At 42.0% G+C, this 20,948-nt stretch overlaps 1 protein-coding gene across 1 annotated transcript; it reads left to right on the forward strand.

The window, feature by feature from the left end:
* The first annotated feature begins 1,212 nt into the window (after nucleotides 1–1,212).
* Nucleotides 1,213–20,945, forward strand: limk2 (LIM domain kinase 2). Its single transcript, XM_030060622.1, has 16 exons — nucleotides 1,213–1,506; nucleotides 1,962–2,058; nucleotides 8,844–8,979; nucleotides 12,410–12,519; nucleotides 13,768–13,956; nucleotides 14,288–14,393; nucleotides 14,989–15,203; nucleotides 15,352–15,538; nucleotides 15,705–15,791; nucleotides 16,123–16,254; nucleotides 16,844–16,900; nucleotides 17,169–17,234; nucleotides 17,559–17,733; nucleotides 17,832–17,887; nucleotides 18,151–18,308; nucleotides 19,407–20,945. The coding sequence occupies exons 1-16, from the start codon at nucleotides 1,491–1,493 to the stop codon at nucleotides 19,618–19,620; spliced, it is 2,001 nt and encodes a 666-aa protein (XP_029916482.1). The 5' UTR covers nucleotides 1,213–1,490; the 3' UTR covers nucleotides 19,621–20,945.
* Nucleotides 20,946–20,948: the final 3 nt, after the last annotated feature.

The raw sequence follows: 20,948 nt of genomic DNA on the forward strand, positions 1-20,948 counted from the left end.
GTGACGAGTTTATGCCAAACACATTTCTAGAACTGTACAATTGTGTTAGCATAGTTTATTGCCTTGTCTGCCTTTTTCTCCTGTTGTTTTTGGGCATGATGATTGAACGACACTCCAGACTCAAATCTCTGAAGCCTTGGCTCTAATAGGGAAAAGCAGGCACCCTACTTTTCACCAGAGGTGGAAGTAACTAATTACATATTGTCATGTTACTGTAATTGAGTGGCTTTTTTAAGCATTTCTTTTAAGTATGTAACGTTACTTTTACTTAAGTATATTTTTGCTTAAGTATTGTATTTGTACACTACATTTTAAACCACATCCATTACAGAGAACAAATGATCAATGACAGATGGCGGAAACTTTCACAATAAAAGCTCATTCAGCAAAGACGAGGAGAGGAATCTGCTTCCTCTTTGTTGGTTCTACTTTTTCTCATTTCCAAATTTTCAATAAAAAGGGAAAAATATGAGTGAGTTTACCTGACAATAAGAACCATGCAGACTCAACCTTCATATTATGTGCTTATCCATATTCATCAGCCGAGTTTACACAGTCCTCACTTCAATCAACCCTTGGCAATTTTGCACAATGCACCTTTAAAAGAATCTAGTTTGAACTCTCATCCTTTTGTAACTGCATGGGAAACTTATTGTTTTGGAAAAGTAACTAAGTAACTTTTTTACATTTTATCGTAGCCTAAATGAGCTACTTTTTACTTTTACTTAAGAAGATTTTTACAACCATACTGGCGCTTCTACTTAGGCTAAGTAAAATGTTAGCAAATTAACAGTACTTCTACTTGAGGAGCAATTTGTAATACTCTGGTTTTCACCATTAAGGTTCACAGAGAGCTGGAATTGGGGTTTAGTTGCTCTTTAATGTATTGAGATTGTAAGAATAGTTAGCCATATAGGAAATGTGGGAGATACCAGAACTCCCGAAAATGCACAAAGATACTCACAAAATAAATAGAATTTAATAGTAGAAGGCTGTCAACTGCAGCTTGAAAAAAACAAAAAACAAACTCATATCTGTGACAAGGTCAGCCCTAAATGCTTGGAGAAACAGTCGTCACTCTCGGATTGTGCAATGCAGTAAAATGAGCAGTAGATGGTGCCACTGGTTTTGCAGCAGGGTTTGTGCTCCCCGGATCCCTCCGCCGGCTCCGCACTGTTTTCTCATGCTTCCAGGTGCTGCAGTTAGAGCCCTTCCGCTCTCCGTACAGGAATGTGGACTGCATTACGTCACTTATCCTGCCAGCAGCGACACAGCAGCGTCGTCCAAAAGGAGTTACTCGCTTTTTTTCCTGTGGATAACTTAAACGCATTTAATTGTTATTTGTTCACCCTCCTAACTTAGACTTTGGCGTTTGAAAGTCCTGCTTTGACGTGTGGAGTAATGAAACATTCAGGCGTGCATCGTAGCCCCCCTGCTTCACTATGAGAAGTTTGTGAAAGAAGCCCAAGTACCGACGACTGAGAGATTAGATGGAGGAACTGGAAGGTGAGGGACAATTTCAGTTCTTAACTTTATCAAATGCATGGTTTATTTTGGTTTCAGGGAAAAAAAAAAAAAAAAAAAAGGATGCTGTTGCCTTATCGTTAGTGGGCTAACATGAGGTGGTTCACCGAGTAGATAAAGGGCGCTGGGTGATTTTGATGATGTGATAACTTTTTCGAAAAAGTGACAAGCAGACTCTGCAGTTTGGATGAGTGTATCGTCGCACCGCATACCTGTTCTTTCCACATTTTCCCTCACTATTTGGGTTTTAAGACACATAAAGGTAGCTTTTCCTTTTGTATGAGAGCCCATGTGAAATTACATTTACCATGTGAGTGATGCACAGGACACCGGCCCATATGTGTGTTTGTGTGTGTGTGTGTGTGTGTGTGTGTGTGTGTGTGTGTGTGTGTGTGTGTGCGCGCGCGCGCGCGTGTGCGTGTGCATGTGTTTTACAGGTACAGACGGACGTGTGTGTGCGGGTTGCGGGGGACGAATTCAAGACTCGTTTCATAAGAAAGTCCTTCAAGACACCTGGCACAACGCCTGCTTTCAGTAAGTCTACCAGTTCAGTTCAAGTTGTCAGACATGCCGAAATAGTCACACTTTTGTAACATTTCCTACAGGCATTTTTTTTTTTTTTTTTTTTTTTTTTTTTGTGAGTGCTTTGTGGAGCGGATTTGCATTGAAAACGGAGACAATTGACTGCTGTGTGTGTGTTGGTCAACATGCTGACTTTCTGTTGGTGGCTCTGTTTTCAGTGTGCTTAGAAATGGCCTTGTGGCTAATCCCAGAAGTTTCTGTCTTGTTGCCCAAACACGGGCCTGCATGTGTTTTCAGCCGGCCACTGGAGTGTCTTTGTGCCCCTGTTTTTGGTGCAGAATGCAGCATTTTTAGGACGCCATTCCAGACCTCTGCGTGGGGACACTCCCGGGTCTTGGACTTAGACTGGGGAGGAAAATAAAAGTCCTAATATCCCAAGAGGACTTTAGCCAGGCATGCTGCTTTTGCTCTGAGGCTTAATGATTGCCAGAACCACAGCTGACACAAATGGTGTGCTGTGCTGGGGTCACTGGCTCAGAGTGAGACACCTGTAGGCGACCTGTGACCGGACTCTCTCTCTCTCACACACACACACACCCACACACACATACCAGTATGATGAGATACTGTATGTAAACACAGTGCTGGTCCTTGGTTTCAGCCATACACTGGTTCTCACTGTGAGATAAGATGACTAAGATTTTCAGAGGAGGAGTAGCTGTGTGTTAATAATTGAAGCATGTTTCCAGCACTCACTGTGCCTCATTGACCCTTACGTTACAAAACAAGGGTTAAAGAAGAACAAATAGTTGGGCTGAATCTGCAAACATAGCTGAGTTGATCAGTTTTGTCACACAGATGCCATGCAGAGTTGCACATCTGTGATCAAATTGTGACAAGCTCTTGGAAACTCTTGAACAATTAAATGTGACAAAAATCTGAATATGGCTAAGTGCACATCCAATTTGCAGCAGTTGCCATTTTTTCATGAGGGAAAAATGTATGACCAAAAAAAGCCCCAAAACATTATTGTGGTCAAGTGTTGTGGTGCCACAGCCATGCCCTTGCCTAGAAATCATATTCTCCACATGAGAGAAAAACACATTTGTTTGGTGCTGATCCCCGCAATACTCACATGTCATCATTTTAATAGTTTTTTTTTCTATGAAAATGAGACTTGTAATACAAAAATGATGATGCCCACAAAAATCACAAATCACGTTGCAGTTGCAATATGATTTTTGTCTGTCAAAATAATTGCAGTGTGGCTTTTTTTTACCATATTGTTCCACCGTAATGGGAATTGAATGGGTTTTGCATTGTAAGTTTTCCATTTTGGACAACTGGAACAGCTGGAACTTTTAAATTTTGAGCCAGTATTTTTAGCAGTGCACTATTATTGGCTCTTTAATAGCACCAGAGCACCTTGTATCAGCTCAGCGGCCAAGTTTCTGTTACAGCTGTGTTGTTCTCCTTCTCTCCTCTCCTGCTTTGTCTGTATTTTCATTCTCCCTCACATTGTTGGCTTCCTCCTTCATACCATCATGTGTAAAACCGCTTAAATTGCGCTTGCACTACACAAGAAATATTTTGATGAAGTGGATTTTGTGCGTGTGGGATGGGGTGATTGTCAAAGCCAGACTACCATGTTGTCACTCAGCCAAGTGTGCTGGAGTTCGACCCTCAGAGGCTGAACCCAATAGCTCAAAATCGCCCTTTTCCTGACAAAGCCATAGAAAATCACCACCACTATTTAGCAACCTGACACTGAAATCAGTGTGCTCATATATTTTTTATAAGGTACTTATTTTGCTTGTAGAGATGAAAATCTTTGCCCTCCAATTCAAGGACAATGCTAAGTAAAAAAAAAAAAAAAAAAAAGTTTCTGTTAATGTTACCCCCTGTGTTGTTTCCATTGTGTACCTTGTGTAACATTCTTATAAGGTGACGTCACTCTTGTTCCAGTAAACCTTGCACTGTCATTGAGGCCTATAGGTAACAGCAGCCTGGACTCTGCTGTGTTCCCACCGCTGCATTCCTAGACAACGATTCAGAGATGTGGGTTCGCTATCCCAGACATTGACTGCATCGCAAAATCCTTTGTTTTTTCTCCTAAGAAAGTTGGATGGATCCCAGGTTGTGTCGGATAGGTACTGGGATTGGCAGTGAGCCACAGATGTGATTTTATCATAATACATTCGCCAGAGAAAATAATATCGTAATGCCGTAATCCTTTGCGGTACAGTAAGGGCTGCTATTCAGTACTCCTGCTTCGTGCTGCTTTCATGTCGCTGAGATATATCTGAGCAGAAATATATGAGAGCAAATTGTGTCTTCACACACACGTGCACACGAGATTCCACAGGAAAGAGAGAGAATGAGGGAGAGAGAGAGCCTGCATCTTTAGGGGCACGGCCATTTCCTTTGCTACTAGTTTTACTTGTTTGGTGCCACCTCTTACAACTTGTTCAGTGTGGACTTAAATTGTATTCCTTCACAAAAATCTGCAGATTTCAGAAGTTTTATAAGGACAGATTGCTCTATTTTCTCTCCTAGCTTAATAACATTCATTACTCAGCCTATTTTCTGATGTAAGTTAAGCGAAAAAGTAACTCTCCAAGCCTCCACTTTATGGAGCGAGGTAGTTATGGAGAACATTTGGTGCACAACAGTCACACGCCCTGAGATAAGGACCTGTGTGCGGTGAAAAGTGAAACACTCCCTCCATAGGTCTTCAAGGACGTACTCAGCATAGTCCAACAAAGGAATTCATCCCAGCAGGAATGTGGATTTGAGGAAGTGAGTAATGTTAAGCTTTTAGTGTTTGTGCAGGCAGGTCCACTACATTGTTCTGAGAGCCACCTGAGTTAAGTGTGCCCACCCCCGATTCACTAGAGGGAAGTCAGGTGTTTTTACAAGGATCCATTAGATAACTCTTATTTTTGGCACGTAAGATGTCAGGGACACACAATCGTAGCTCTTCCTTGGTTTTGTTTGCTGGGTTGAAGGTTTTTTTTTTAGCTCTGCTGAACTCAGGTTACTCTGTTTCAAAGTTTTTGTTTCTCTATCCACACCTGGAATTATCCTGTGTGTCATATGCACCGATTGAAATACAACTCTTTTCACACCTGTCTGTCTTGCTTGTGCGTGTGTGCCTTCGTCTGCCTGTCACCCGTGTTGGTGAATCAGTGCTCTGTAATGTTTCTGACGGGGCTCAGCAGGTGTATCGGTATCCCACCAGTAGCAATATGTAGAGCAGACACACAATTTAGAAATGATTACATTTCCTGGTGAAGAATCAATGTGAGCTCTTGAAATCTGTGGCACAGTTGAATCACGGCTCAGCGACAGGTGTGTGGGTCAGATAAGATAATCTAAGATATAAGATACCTGCACACTGTCTCCACTTGCTCATTTTCACTTAATGATGCAATGTGTCTGTCATAAGACTTCACCAGGCATTAAAGAAACATATACATATAGAAAAGGGCAGGGCTGAAATAGCACGTGATTAAGAGCAAGTAGATGCAACTGAAAGCCATTTAGAGAAAATGGATGACATACGGGCTGCATACTACAAATACTCCACTAATTATTATATTATATATATTTTTATTTATTTATTTATTTATTTATTTATTTTAATGGCAGCAGATGAAACCACACAATCAGACCAATACATTGTAAACAGTATTGCTCGCTCTCTCTCTCTCTCTCTCTCTCTCTCTCTCTCTCTCTCTCTCTCTCTCTCTCTCTCTCTCTCTCTCTTAAATAGGTTTTGATATTTTCATGCATATCATTGTTTACATTTTTTGATGGCAGTATAATGAGCCTTACAGTTTGTGTGACAGTGATACAATAATCAATTGCGAAACCTTTTATATAAATCATAATGTAATAAGATGCATCGATCTGGTTGTGTAGTTTCATCTTTTGCCCTTTTAAATATGACAGGTATGCTAAAAGAGGTTATATATGACTAGTGGAATTTTTCTAGTATATGGCCCATGTATGTCATATATTTTCTCTGAATTGCTTTCAGGTGCATCTGATTGCTATTAATAACATGTGGTATGACTGGTTACATCTGGCCCTACCTTTTGCTAAACATCTGTCTATCTATCTAGCTATCGATCTGTCTGTCAGTCCATCTGTCGATCTCTCTGTCTGTGACCGAAACTTGGCACCATTAAATAAGAATGAGAAAGTGGAGACAGTGTGCAGCTATCTGATCTTCTCATCTAAGAATCAGCTTGAGAAAGGAAAATGTGTGCTCTGTGTGGTTGTGTATCCAACTCTATGATCTCTTCAAAGTTACAGCAGACAAACCTCTAACAGGATGTGTGGCCAGAGTCCAGCTGCGGCCGGGGCAGCGCAGCTCCCCTCACTAACACGATCTTTATCTTGGCAGACTTTCAGCACCACATCCACATCATTTCATTTCACCCTGTGATGAAACCGGCTGAAATCGTTTTTACACTGTCCTCCTAGTCATGTATGTCGTTTTCATCTCAAAGTGTTAAGAGTGTTTGTTTTGTCACACAGTTTGTCGTAAGGACATTAAAAAGTGTACAGACAGTGTGAACGCAGCTGGAAGTTAAAGGATGAAGCCCTGTTGTGCCCAAAGACACTGTAGTGGTGAACATCAGTGCCTAAGAATCAGTGTTTTCCCTACTCACTGCTTCCCTGATGATACAATAGGGACATGAATATGTGCTTTCCACTCAACAGTACCTTTAATGACCTTTTTCAATTAATGTTAGAGAAAATTGTAATCTCCAGGATCTGTCCCAAAGCTGATAAGACTGGATCAACCAGGATGCAGGAGGCCCTGTCAAAGGTTGCTGCTGACAGTGGACTAAAAGAATTACAGTGGAATTTAAATAAAAGGCATTCACTTTCAAATCAATATTTTTGACAGATCATTTGGCTGAGGGTTAGGGTTGCAGCATTCACACAGTAGACAGACTAATCTCAGATTCACATGGTTAAGCAAGGTCATAGTCCTGGATGAAAAATGGTTGTAAATCAAGTGTTGATTGAAAGCACTTGTAATAATTTCTAAATTTAGTCTGCCTATTCTGTTACATGTGCCACATATCCACTGTTGTGAATGCTGAGTCCAAAAGAAGAAATTAGTTTTGAATACAGAACTCCCAGTGCTGTTGCAAAAATGTGGCAAGGCAGTCGTAATTGATGTCATCCAACACAAAGATTTACTTTGCCTGCACTCTGACCAGCGATCGGCTAAATGTGATGCATCCCAGCATTCCTGCTTGATTGTGTTCGAGAATGACCCCGTGTCTCAGAAGCTGTTTCAGGGTTTTTATTTGGTTGTGTGAGGCAACAGCACCGGGGCAGGACTGAGGACACTTGAATAACATAATCTCTGAGAGAGAGAGAGAGGCTCATCATTGATTTTGTTTGCAGCAGTCCAACCTGCTGCCATCATTTTGCATAACCAGTGCAGCCAGTTGAAGGAACGCTCATAGCCTGCAGGTGCTGCCTATACTCTCCTGGCAGCTTCAACATTCCTCTCTCTGAACATTTTGTCTCTGTTGTTGGAATCAGAGCTGTAAATTTCCCTCTGATTTGCCAACTATTTGTGTGGTTCACAACTTAGATAATCAGTTATAGAAAGACCAGTGTGCAACTGTATAAAAATGAATTTAGCTAACCAACAGAAAGCACATGTTGCCGTGCCATTTGTTATTGTTCACTGGAATTAGTTTGATCGAGGTAAGAAAATGCTTAATAAGTTTTGTAAAGTAAGCATTCAAAATCTTAAAGTTTAACAACCCCTGATCTTCTTTGACCAATTGGAGGACTTTGTCCTTTCAGCTTGAGAACCAAGCATGTGCTTTGAGTGTTTTTGAGCCTCTTGTAACAGCGTGTGGATTATTGTCAGAGTTGTGCTTGAGCCTCTCCTCCAACAACTGGATCGTATTAAGGTGCAAGGATGTGGCTGAAGGCAGTCTTTGTGATAGTGTGCAACAATAAAGATCAAACCTTTCCCACATTTACCGTCTTCCAGGGCTTGTCAGTCTCGTGTGGAGAACGGCACCTTCCATGTGAACTCGTTGTGTTGTCAGTTCTTATCATACAGCCCCATGAATAACAGCGCTCAAGCAAGACCGAGCACATCTCAGGAATGAAATATTTTCTGAACCGTTTACTTTGATTAACACAAACAGAAGCACACTTTGTCATCCTGCACAAAATGCCTCCAGCTAACGTTCCACTCCTGTCTTAACTCAGAGATGAAAGGGTTATGCTCCACTGTATGAGCTCTCTTATGATTGATGGTTTGTGCATCATCTCAGTCTTATTTCTTAAAACCTTTCACTAATCTCTTTTAGTAAAGAGTACCAAAGGTAACCCAGTTTTAGTGTCCACATATTTTCTATACTTTGACTCAACTGCAGTCGTCCTCTCTGACTTTTCTTTCTCTTGTCTCTGTCTTTAGTATTGGGATCATCACTCAGGTCTTACCTGATCTTGTCTTACTGAGAACTGAATAAGTCATTCAGGCATTCAGAAGGTCTGTTATTGCATGAAAGAGCACTTAAGTCAGTGATTTATTGGTATCTTTCAGATATCATTCACATACCTTCGAAATTGTCTACAAGCCTTTGAAATAATACACCAGGCTTTTGAGTCTCAGCTGTAGCACCTTAAAGGTGATTTCTTTACAGCTGAAAGAGCTTCTGCCGAAAGCCCTCATCTGTTCTCTCTTCTCCATTCATTTCCTTTGTTCTCTGCAAAGGTGACAGGGTGCATTGTTGTTTTCTTCACAGGTGCTCTGTGTGCTGTGACCACCTGATTAACTGGTACTATGAGAAGGACGGAAAGCTGTACTGTCGCAACCACTACTGGGAGAAGTTCGGAGAGCTTTGTCATGGCTGCTCTCTGCTCATGACTGGACCTGCCATGGTGAGTCTGCTCCACCTCTCTGTCCTCACCTCGTGACCTTTGCAAAGGGATTTTCATGTTTTCTGCCTGCTGCACTCTCATGTTTATTTAGCTCTTCTGGGTTTCTCTTAAATTCGCCCTTAAGCAGCTTCAAATCTAGTAAAAAAATAAATAAATTCCATATTACACAGCACTGGCGCATACATATTAAATATCTGCTAGTTGCAACACTTCACTAACACATTATCACTCTCTTACTGAGTGAAATCTTTAAACCCGCAATGCCATTGTTTTATGGCTGCACCATTACATCAGATAGAGAACATCTTGATGTCTTGTGCATCATATTTTACAAACTTCATTGTAATTCAGCAGGACATTTTTAGTGTCTTTGGAAACCCTTGAATTTCCACTGGAGTTTAAAATAAAATTGTTTGAGTTTTAACAAACCTGCAAAACAAAATGCAGCAATGACGAACGCACCGATGGGAAAAGCAGGGTAAAGGAGGTTAAGGCTTTAGCCTAATACGTTTAACATTGAGTTAAGATTAGTGTTGTTGCATTTCCTTGCCAGGGGTTTCAAAATGTGCCGTGCCATGGTCATTAAACCAATTCATACTGAGCTTAGAAAAATGCTCGGGTGCTGTATTGTAATAAGATTGTACATGAGGGCACTGCCAACAATTTCCCCTTCTACTTAAATTACCGGCATACCCAAAGAGCATGTCAACGCTCTCTGTGTTCCAGTTTCTCCCTTGTGCTCGAGATCAATGCTAACATGCATAAAAGACGGGGGCTGGTTTTGTGGTGATTACATATACAGATGAGTGATACTTTACATTGTGGCCTGCTGTGGAACATAGCAGATTGAGTCCTGGACCTCACTTGTGTTATTAGTTTCCCCCCTGAGGCCCCACTCTGCTCTCTGTACAGAAGTTCTCCACAGTTCACTTCCCCAAGTACACAGAGGATCTAGTGGGAACACAGAGGAACATGAGGTGGCTTTGGAGGCCATCAATTTAATGTATTGAGTCCTCTGCTGTCAGGCTACTCTGAGGATTTTGCCTACATTATACCGCCTGCAGCACAGTGTTTGTTGATGGGTTCTCAGAGATAAAATATCTGTTTTTCATTTGACTCATTTCCATCATCTTATCTTCATTTTGCTCTGTTTAAGTTGACTGCTAATTGAGCATTTTTTGTTTAATACTGAGCAGTAAGTCTCACTTTCAGTTCAGACGTCCACCTGTCCAAGAGCCTGCTGCCATCAAAGTTGCCTAAAATGAACAGTTACTAGATCTAGAAAATCTACCATTTATTCTCTGGTTTAGGCTTACATGAAGATCTATCAGTGAGATATCTGAGGTTTCTAAAGTCGGATTCACCAGTTTCTGGAATGGGATTCACTAAGCAAGAGGGTGCCTTTCAATTATTTGTCACAACATAATTATTATGTACTGAGTAGTTTAGTTTGCATTGAAGTAACTACAATGCTGACATTAAAGGGCAAAGACTACCACTAGTACCTTTGTGAAGAGAAGTCCAGAATATTTATGCTGGACTGTCACAGCTTTAGAGAATGGGCTCCCAGTTTTGGTAGGGAAAGAACAGCAGACAGTCATTTGTTTTTGGCGGAGAAATGTCCATATATTGTCGTGTGTAGTAGCTTAGAATTGATAAGGAGCCTGATTTTTGAATTGCTGGTGGCTCGCTGGTCACAACCAGGGTGAATTTACCACAGCTGGTCAAACGCAGAGCCTATACTGAAGATTTTCTGCCACTAAGCAACGCACATAATGGCCCTTTCTATTTAGTATTGGCATCTCGCTTCACCAGTCAGTGTAGCCAAGTATTTTTGGCAGGGTTGAATTGGCAGCCTCTGAGCTAGAAACAGAATCATTGTGGGCCATCAGCGGAGGAGAGTCATGCAGAGCTGCTTCTGCTGGAGAGGGGTCTGAGCCTGTAGGCCTGCAACACTTCTGCTCTGGCTTTGTTTTTGTGTTTGTTCTTTGTGAGGATCTGAGCCCACGGGACAGAGCCGTTATTGATTTTGTGCTGGTTCAAGCTCATAGGCCTGAGACATTGTTTTACATCTGCTTACCCGTCACAGTCTTTGTCATACAAATATTTCACTTGTTCACATGGGTGTTAATCCTGGCATCACTGCTTGCTGATATATTTATGATTGCTGTATCTGCAGGCAATGGAATAAAAAGTCATTTGTTACGACTTGTTGGAAGCAAAAAAAAAAAAAAAAAAAAAAATTATTCCATTATTATTTATCTGTAGTTGCTTGGAAATCTCACTGACTAGTCTTGCTTTGCCAGCTCTCCAACTCTACTTTATTGTCCTTTTTTTGTGCTGCCAACTTGGTTGTGTCTGCCTGTTGGAGCTTGAGGCCGGGTGTGACTGGGGTCAGCGGTGGTGGTGTTCTTGGCTCGGAGGCAAGGCGTCACAGACAGACTCCTGAGATGTCACAGTCATTTGGCTTACATCATCCTAATTTCTCTGTTGTAGGAGGGAATCCTTTCCCAGCACTCTGACTCAGACCTGCGGCTGAGTGTGCGGGGAAAAAAATGTTTTGGTGGTTCAAACAGTTGACTAGATTTTCATTCACTGAACTTACATTGTGGACAACTAAAAAGGATTTTTTTTTACCAAAGTAATTCCTAACTATATTTGATTGCTGTGTTTGTTCAAAGAAAAACCCTCCTCTATTTTTGTTAATTTATTTGTTTACTAAGTTGCTGAAAGGTTCCATTCTTCGCCTCTTCTTTGCTCTGTTTCGGCTCTATATCCCCCCCTTGTCCTCTGCATGAGAGAGGATCTAAATGTTCTACTCAGGCACCTGTGTCATGTGTACTCTGAACACATTTAATTCAGAAATGGCCCTGAAATCAACATTGTTCTGTTTTCACTTTCCTTTTATCTTTTCATCAAGTATGTTTCCATGAGATGTCCTGTGGTGATCAGCCTTTGATGCTTGCAGGGGGCGGACACATTGTCTCATCTTGCATGAGAAGGAGAGGGAGAGAAACAGACCATGTGGGAGCTTACCATGATTTGTGGAAACGGAAATCAGCCGGTGACATAAGGCAGTGTAGGCCGTGTTCATGAGAAGGGAAGATCAGGAGAGAGTGTGAGCTGGCTGCAGGAGGTTTGCGAGAGAGAGAGAGAGAGAGAGTGTCAGCGAGAGGAGAGGCTCAGACCTGCAGAAAGTGGTGACATCATAGCAGATTCCAGACAGACGGAGAGGGAAGCAGGTGTTACCGACTGTGTCACCACTCACACGAGGAGGAGGGTCGGAGGCAGCACGCACCATAACCTAGTCGCCTCCGCAGATCTCAGCGCCGCACGCCAGGCTAACCTTCAGTATATGACTCTCTCCTGCTCTGAGGATGTTCCCCATGACAGCAGCATGAAGATCAACCCGTCTTGTTTGTGTCTGCAGGTGGCTGGGGAATACAAGTATCACCCGGAGTGCTTTGTGTGTCTGAGCTGCAAGGTGGTGATTGAGGAGAGGGATACCTACGCTTTAGTGGAGCGATCCAAACTCTACTGGTAAGACACACACTGGAAAGCCTTTTTATTATATATACATATTTACGCTGGTAAAGGAAAGGAGTTGGTTACACATGCAGTTTGACGGGTTAACAGCCACATCATATTATGCTGAGTTTATTGGTTTTTCAACATTCTTACAACATCAGTTATTATTTTTATGGGGACAGATGTAGTAAAGATGTTGATACAGTTAATCAATAAGCAGTGTTACTTTTGAAATGTAATAGGTTACAGATTACTAGTTACCCTGTTAAGATGTAATAAGTAATGTATCTATTTTAATTACTTCATCAAAGTAATGTTTTGTATTCTTTTCTAAGAGATGTTTTAAACTTGGCAGTAAAGCTGAAAAGTCCTAAAAACATATGTTTAAACCAGACCGAGTAAGCCTTCATAGCAGTGCTCAACACTGATTAGTGTCAAACTTTTATTAAAAATTCTTCAATATAACTTGAATTAAGATCAGAATGTTTTAATTTTTAAGCACAACCACCAAAACAAATCACAAGTCTGTAGATCACAAACGACAAACCGCCTTGACGTGGTCGGCTGGTCGCGGGCTTGGCAGACAGTTGCTTAGCAATGCACATTGATTTGATTGGAAGACGAGAGGCGGCGCAAATTCATACAAGAGAACCAATCAAAACCAACGCTCAAAATTTGAGTGCATACTGCAAAATGAATGGCTTCTGTCTAGACATAGAGACAGCTCCTACCCTTGATGGTGTTGCACTCAAATTTGTCCCTGTGGCTTTGCTGACCCACGTTGTCTGGAAATATGACAAAAAACGACATTACTGCACCACAAAAAGACTCAAAGCAACAGCATGAATGTTATTTTCTACATACAAGCTTTTTACCAAACATAATATATTCGGATGTAACCCCTTTGTAATCACCAATATTTTGATCCGTAACTGCAATTTTTACTTTTTTCCTCTCAGTAACTTTAATGGATTACAATGACATGTATTTTGTAATGTAATTAAATGTAACTAGTTTCTCCCCAACACTGTCAATGACTAGGAGAAATAAAAGAAAACAGTGTGTCACTGGCTGCATATGGATGCAACCCCTCCTTTTCAGACGAGCATGATCAGTTGCAACATAGATGCAAAAAGGTCATGTTAAAAACAAATTAAGAGGTTACACTTATTTCATGGCTCTCTCTGTCCCTAGAATAGTATATTCCAGCAAGCTCATCTCCAGACTTGTACTGACTCTCTCTCTCTCTCATGCCTCCAGTGGAAAGTGCTACAAGCAAGTGATCCTGACACCTATGTTGGAAAAGCGTTCACCCGACTCTGTCCTCGACTCCCTCCCCCACACAGTGACCCTCATCTCCATGCCCTCCGCTGCCAACGGCAAGAGGGGCTTCTCCGTCTCCGTGGTGAGGGACATGGCCGGCGGCTTGGCCAGCGTTCAAATCAAAGAGTGAGTGGCACTTCAGAGAGACTGTTGTCTGAACATCTGAACGCCCCTGTCTAGCTCATGCTGTCTTGCAGGGACAGCATGAGTAATGCCTTACGTAACACTGATTGTAGGTTTGCTAACGAGCAGGGCAGGGGTTAAGAAAGGGGAGGGGGCAGAGGTAAAGGGAAATCTTTGTTATTGATTGTTGTTTTTGATGTCATAGTGTTTCAGTCACATTTTGTAGGTCTAGGTTCAACGGCTGACTGACAGTTCTTTGACCCATCTCTCCTCAAACCAGTACATTCCTTTTCATACCTCTCACACTAACATGTTGGTGCTGTGTCGCTCCCAGGGTTAGAGGTATGCTCATCAGTCCAGAGGTGCGGAATGCCATCCACGTCGGGGACAGGATCCTGGAGATCAACGGCCTTCCAGTCGGCACATTGATGGAGGAGGAGGTGAGTTCATACTTCATACGCATCCCTGTCACTCAGCGTGTGGCTTCTAATTGACTTCCACTGCAAACAAAGATGTATTATAAGCACTTCCACTCCTTAAATGCTCTATACAAAGCATTTGGCCCATTATAAAAGGACTGTACATGTGATCTTAAGATTCCTTACATTCTTCCATAATTTATATTCTTCAGCTGGGAGAGGATGGTGTCTGGAATCAGTCCAGTTACAGGCTTGCTCACACAGTCTCACGCTAGCACCATTACATGCATTCCAGTTCTGCAGTCATTCATAACTTTAGTGGTTTTTTTGTTCTTTAAAGTGACTACCTTTGCTGTTTTCCCCTTGCATGAGCTTAAGAATTTCACTGCTGAGAGTGATTTCACTTTTGGCTGGTGATTTATTTTTTAGAAACAAGATGTTTTTAGAAGCAAGTCTTGCTACTTTCAGATCAAATTATTTTTTTCTCTCTGTGTAGTATAACATTCTGTCAAACTAAAACCTCTCTGCTCGCTCTGCTTTCTCTCTGCTCTTCAGATGACCTCAACATAAAAATGTTTGTTCTAAGAGATGTTCTCACTGTGATTGGTATGTTTAGGTGGACGACCTTATCCACCGCACTAGCCAGACGCTGCAGCTCCTTATTGAATATGATCCAGTCAGGCAGCGTTTGGACAGGCTCAGACTGGGATCCTCGCAGAACCAGCTGGGAGTCCCGGCCACCTCCCGCATGCGCCTGTGCTCACCCTCTCATGCCATTGTGGAGAGAACCGATGTGGTTGATGACGGCACACTGAAAAGGAGATCTTTGAGGTGGGTTACAGCTAGAAACGGCTTATAGAAAAGAACAGCTCATACTAGATCAGTAGGGAAGAGATAAACACCCTGAGGAGGAATCCTTTAAACAAACCCTTTTGTCAGTTTTAATCGTCCCTGGCTCACCATACCCTCTGTCTTTCAGGCGTAGTAACAGTATATGCAAGTCGCCGGGGCCTACGTCTCCCAAAGAGCACCCTAGTTTCACTCGGGACATTGGACGCTCTGAATCTTTGCGATCCTCCAGCAGCTGCTCTCATCGCATCTTCCGGCCCTGTGACCTCATCCACGGCGAGGTGCTGGGAAAAGGCTTCTTCGGACAAGCCATCAAGGTCGGCCTATTAAAAAAAAAAAAAAAAAAAAAAACTGGAGTCCTCTTTCATACGCAGTTAGTTTTTTCACCTGATATGTTTACTCTGCCATTGTAGTGAACTCCATTCAAATGTGTACTTGGCTGTGAGTTAAACACGGGGTTCGTTTGTTTTGTCACGCTGACAGGTGACTCACAAAGCCACAGGAGAGGTGATGGTGATGAAGGAGTTGATCCGCTGTGATGAGGAGACGCAGAAGACTTTCCTGAAAGAGGTCAGTAATCTGGGATAGGAGGCCCGTGCTTCCTCACAGACGTGATAGAGTCCCGTGGCTCCGCATGGAGCTGTGATTTATTTGACCCACAACTGAGCGCATGCCACATCTTCCAAAATTTGCCTCTTTGTACATTGTTATTTTGAGAGTTTTGTCCCAGTTCTTGTTGAAAAAAGTTATTCTGTTATTTATTTTACTTTTTTGCCCAGATAAGATTTCCTCTCCTCTGAAATTGATTACAGAGATTATCTGCATGAAATTACAAAGCCAAACTTAGCCAAACATTTTTTTCTCTCCTTTTCTGTGTCTCTTTCACTTGCCTAATCTCTAGGTCAAAGTAATGCGGAGCCTGGACCATCCCCATGTTTTGAAGTTCATTGGTGTGCTATATAAGGACAAGAGGCTTAATTTGATAACTGAGTTTATTGAGGGCGGCACACTGAAGGATTTCATCCGAGACACGGTGCGTGGAAGTAGTTTTACTTAACTCTCTCCGTTCCCCTCCCTTCCCCTTCCCCTCCCTTCCCGTCCCGTTGAATGTGCTGCGTTCTGCTCAGCTCTGTGTGGGAGGGAGCTGACCTGAAGTAACCCCAGCTCAGATAGAGGGCTTTTGGCTCTGTAGTGGGCTGGCTGGCATGTCAACAGGCCAAAACGCTGAATAAGAAAAGATGTAGAAAGTGTTCCCAGGTGAAACTTCAAGAGTTGTTCTCCCCTCCTCCCACAGTTGACTATTTTTGAACAGCAGTCCAGTATAGCAAATGGACCACAACGATGAGGGGAGGGAGGCGTTTGTATTTTCCCTCTTTGGGCATTTGAAATAGTTTCCTCAAGTTTTTAAGTTTGTGAGTGAAATTCCAGGATCACCAGCCATACTGGATTCAAATTCATGTATTTTGGCATCTATAGAAATTTTCCAACATTAATTATAAATAAGCACGATGCAAAGAAACACTCAATTTGCTTTGAAGATGATGTGAAGTTCTATCCTAATGGCTTCTCAGGAAACGCGTATTCATTTCTCCTTATTTATTTTCTCCACTTGGACCTAACAGGACCCATTTCCATGGGAGCAAAGGGTCAGCTTTGCAAAGAGCATTGCCTCTGGAATGGTGAGTTTGCCCACTTCAAAGTCATTTCCATTAGTGAAATCTTTTCTAGCTTCTATTTTCAGCTGCCTTAATTTGTATAGTCTTGTCCTTTATAATGCTTTTAAAGGTCCAGTGCACCATATTAGTTTGTGTTGTAGAGACACACTGTAATAGCCTGTAAAATATGTGTAGCCATGAATCAACATAAAAAAAAAAAATAAAAAAAAACATCATTGTGGTATGTTTGAATGTGGATAAATATTTATTTTTGTTTTTTTGTTCTCTTCAGTCTTACCTTCATTCAATGAGCATCATACACCGAGATCTCAACTCTCACAACTGCCTGGTTAAACTGGTATGTGATATAACACCCTACTACCCATAATGCATTTAAAAAAAAAGTGATAATGTCAAGTGTTCAGCTCGATTTGCTGATTCAGATTGTTAAGATCCCATAGCCCTCAGCATTTTAGATTCATTGCATGTTTCATAACTGTAGTTGAGAGACACATGTACCCAGCCCTGGCGATTTGACAAAAACAATCATGTCTGTACAAGCATGAGCTGCTGTTGTGTTAACTCACAACAGTGTCACGTTATGTAAGGAAAGGCTCAAAGAGCGCCCATTAAATTTTAATGTGAAGATTCCCTGAACTGTTTTAATGTCATCTTTCTACAGGACAACACCGTGGTCGTTGCTGACTTTGGACTCTCCCGGCTCATAGTCGAGGAGAAAGTCAAACCTCCAGCTGAAAAACCTGCCTCCAAGAAGAGGGTGTTCAGACGTATTGACCGTAAGAAGCGTTACACTGTGGTGGGAAACCCTTACTGGATGGCTCCTGAAATGCTAAATGGTGAGAGCAAGGGGGCAGAAAATGAATTACAGAGAATAATTCACACCTGTGGGTCATTCCGTGTATTTACTTCATCCCTCATCTGATTTTTATTTCAGGTAAACGCTATGATGAGAAGGTGGATATTTTCTCCTTTGGGATTGTGCTTTGCGAGGTAAGAACACTGCTGATACTTTGTACATTTAGAGAGAAAAGCTTTTCAAAGCTAGTATGCATTTGCCATCATAAATCTGCAGTGTTGGTCACTCTGAACCAAACCCACACCCTCGCCACCACATTAACTTGTGGGATTATGGTAAACCATTTGAGATGACTGGACATTGAATTGGAGAAAAAGATGGATGCATCATCCTTTGTAGATTACTACCCATTATCTGGAATGATTGACTGTTATATCTCATCTGTCCTGTGTTTTAGATCATTGGGCAGGTTTACGCAGACCCTGAGTGCCTTCCCAGGACTCTGGACTTTGGCCTGAATGTTGACAAGTTCATGGAGAAGTTCCTCCCTGAAGACTGTCCACCGCCTTTCTTTCCTCTGGCTGTGGCCTGTTGTGACCTCATACCAGACAACCGGTGAGTGTCTGCTGTTGTTACTGTGGTCAGTAGCTGAGTTTATAGATGATTTGTCATGGAAAGTTAGTTAAATGTGGTGGTGGACAGAGGAAACAACCCCATTACTTGGGTCAAAGTGTAGATACTCCCGGTCAAATATACTCCACTAGAAGTAAAACTTTAAAAATGGATTCAAGTAAAGTAAGTAAAAGTATTCAAAAGTACATTCTCTTTTTAATACCAGTGCATTGCTGTACTGTTTTCATGATGCATTTACAGAACCTCATAGCTCTGAAACCACATAATGAATGGACCGACTTGCTTGTAAAGCTACAATACTACACGACTGTACTAAAACTGCCGGGTTAGTCGTTTGTACTTTGCCAACAAAATGGAGCAGATGCGTTTTTCTAGAAAGTGGATGTCTTGCTTGCATGTGTATCACAGAACTGAATGAAGTAATTCTGCTTTTATCAAGCCCAATTGAGAGCGGGTACTATGATTGGTTTTCCTCATGTGAGGAACAGTGTATGGACAAGCACATTTTAGAAAAAAAAAAATTCAACAGCTGACTTCAAAGCTATGTTTAAAAGTAACCAGAAATGAGGCACCCCAGTGACTGACAGTGTAGTGTGTGTACCAGATCAACCCATACCCTTTACTGCAGTCATCTCCTTTCTCTGCCCATACTCAAACAAAGTACCGATTGGCAAAAAATGTACAGTATTCAAATAAATGTACTTCATTACTGTCCACCACTGGGTCAGTGTTGATGACTGCTTGATGACTAATTTTGAACACATTGAAAGTCAAACCTGCGTAACAAAAGGAAAATGTAACAGCGGTAGAGAGTGCAGTGGAAGACACTCATGGCTGAAGTAGTCTCAGTACCTTGGGAAAATGTCTCCACCTTCACCTTGATTGACAGTATCCACGCAGCGCTCTGCTCTCAGGAGCCTGTTGAACCGGTGGAAAAAAACAGCGTGAAGATGCCATCTCGGCTTGCATGTGCAAGGCCACGCCCGTGCTGCCAGATTGCTTCCTCATGTTCCCTCTCTCTGCCTCGTCAGTCTGGTTTTAACCTCTAACCCCTGGGTGCCCTCCCTGCTCCTTCCGCAGGCCGCCCTTCCAGAAGCTGGAGGACTGTTTTGAAGCTCTCGCCTTCAATCAGGAGCTGGGCATCCCCCTGCCGGCCGAACTGGACGAACTGCACCAGAGCCTGTGTCGCCTTCACTGGCCCAAAGACAGCCCCACATCTCAGAGCACAGATGAACCGTCAACCCCAACACCAGCCTCTTCAGACAGCACCAAGGACACAGACAGTGGCACCTAGCATCAGTGCTGCTTCGGTCTACAACCTGCCTCTTAGACCCATCTGGACTGCTGCACTAATCAAAGTGGGCGAGCAAGAGAGGAAAAAGTGAAACTGGATAACCTGAGGTAGCTGCACCAGTCTGCACCCCATGTGGGACCTTAACTGTAAAGAGTGCCAGTGAACTGCAATACGAGTGAAAACAAAGGAGGAGACGCATTTCAAGAGGGGAAGTTTCTGTTTTTCTTAACTCAAGTCTTCAAACATGCAGGGTTATAATGATGTTTACTATGTATTTATAGAACAGTATCTAACTCTCTGTGGTCCTGTGCCTGACAAATGAGGAGAATCTATAAATGGTGGATTTCTTTTCTTTCTTTCTTTCTTTTTTTTTTTAATTTAATGAGTCCCCAAGTGAAAGCAGTTTTGTTTTGTGTGGCCTGTCTCTATCTTTCCACTCGACTCTGCAGTTATTGTCTGCTATGTGTGGAATGCAGAGATCAGTCCTTACCCATGAGAAGACTCACTTCGCCACAGCAGCAAAGAAAACAGAGATGCTTGACAGTTTGGCTGATTGACAAGTCAGAGTAAACGGAGGGTAGGGCTTTTGGACGGAATTTTGTTTACCATGGAGAGGACAGGCGCGGCTGATGTAGTAGTAGAAGAAGAAAAACAACCATCAAGGAGGCCCAGGACACTGCTCTTAGGTGAAGAGAGCATCCAATCTTTTACATCCTGATTTAATTGAAAAAGCTTCTTTGATGTAAACATCGCTGACCTGAGCTTTCACAGGATGTTACATGTATGGTAAATAGGATAATGATTTTTTCTTCGACCACTGAATTAACACAAATTTGATGTCTTTACTTTTGCTATACTATGTTGCTAAAATATCTTGTTAACCACTTGGTGCTTTGTTAAAAAAAAAAAAAATGGGGCAGTAGGTCCTTTTTTTTGTCTTTTTCTTTTTTTAAGCCACCCTCATCATGCACCATCAAACATAATCATGTAAGCTTAATCTTGCTGCTGTGATCATCCATGTGACCCTGGTATGTGTTTATGGGGCTCTGCTCCCTTAAGACAGTGTGCAACTTGCTAAAAACATGATCTGTACAGAATACAAACTGGATTTATATATTTTTCTGAAGAAATTTGTATAAATTTGTACATATGTCTCTAATTGAATTTCATTTTGTAATGGGAATTACAGATTTGTAGATTTTTTTTTTTTGTAGAAAATTGGAAGTTTTGCCTTTTGCTAGCATCATGCAAGGTACTGACCACCAGTTGTAACCACTATTATTTGTATCATTGTAGTGTTTCATAAATAAACATTATGAAAGCAGGCT

The sequence above is a fragment of the Myripristis murdjan genome, chromosome 9 (assembly GCF_902150065.1).
Source record: "Myripristis murdjan chromosome 9, fMyrMur1.1, whole genome shotgun sequence".
NCBI classification, from domain to species: Eukaryota; Metazoa; Chordata; class Actinopteri; order Holocentriformes; family Holocentridae; genus Myripristis; species Myripristis murdjan.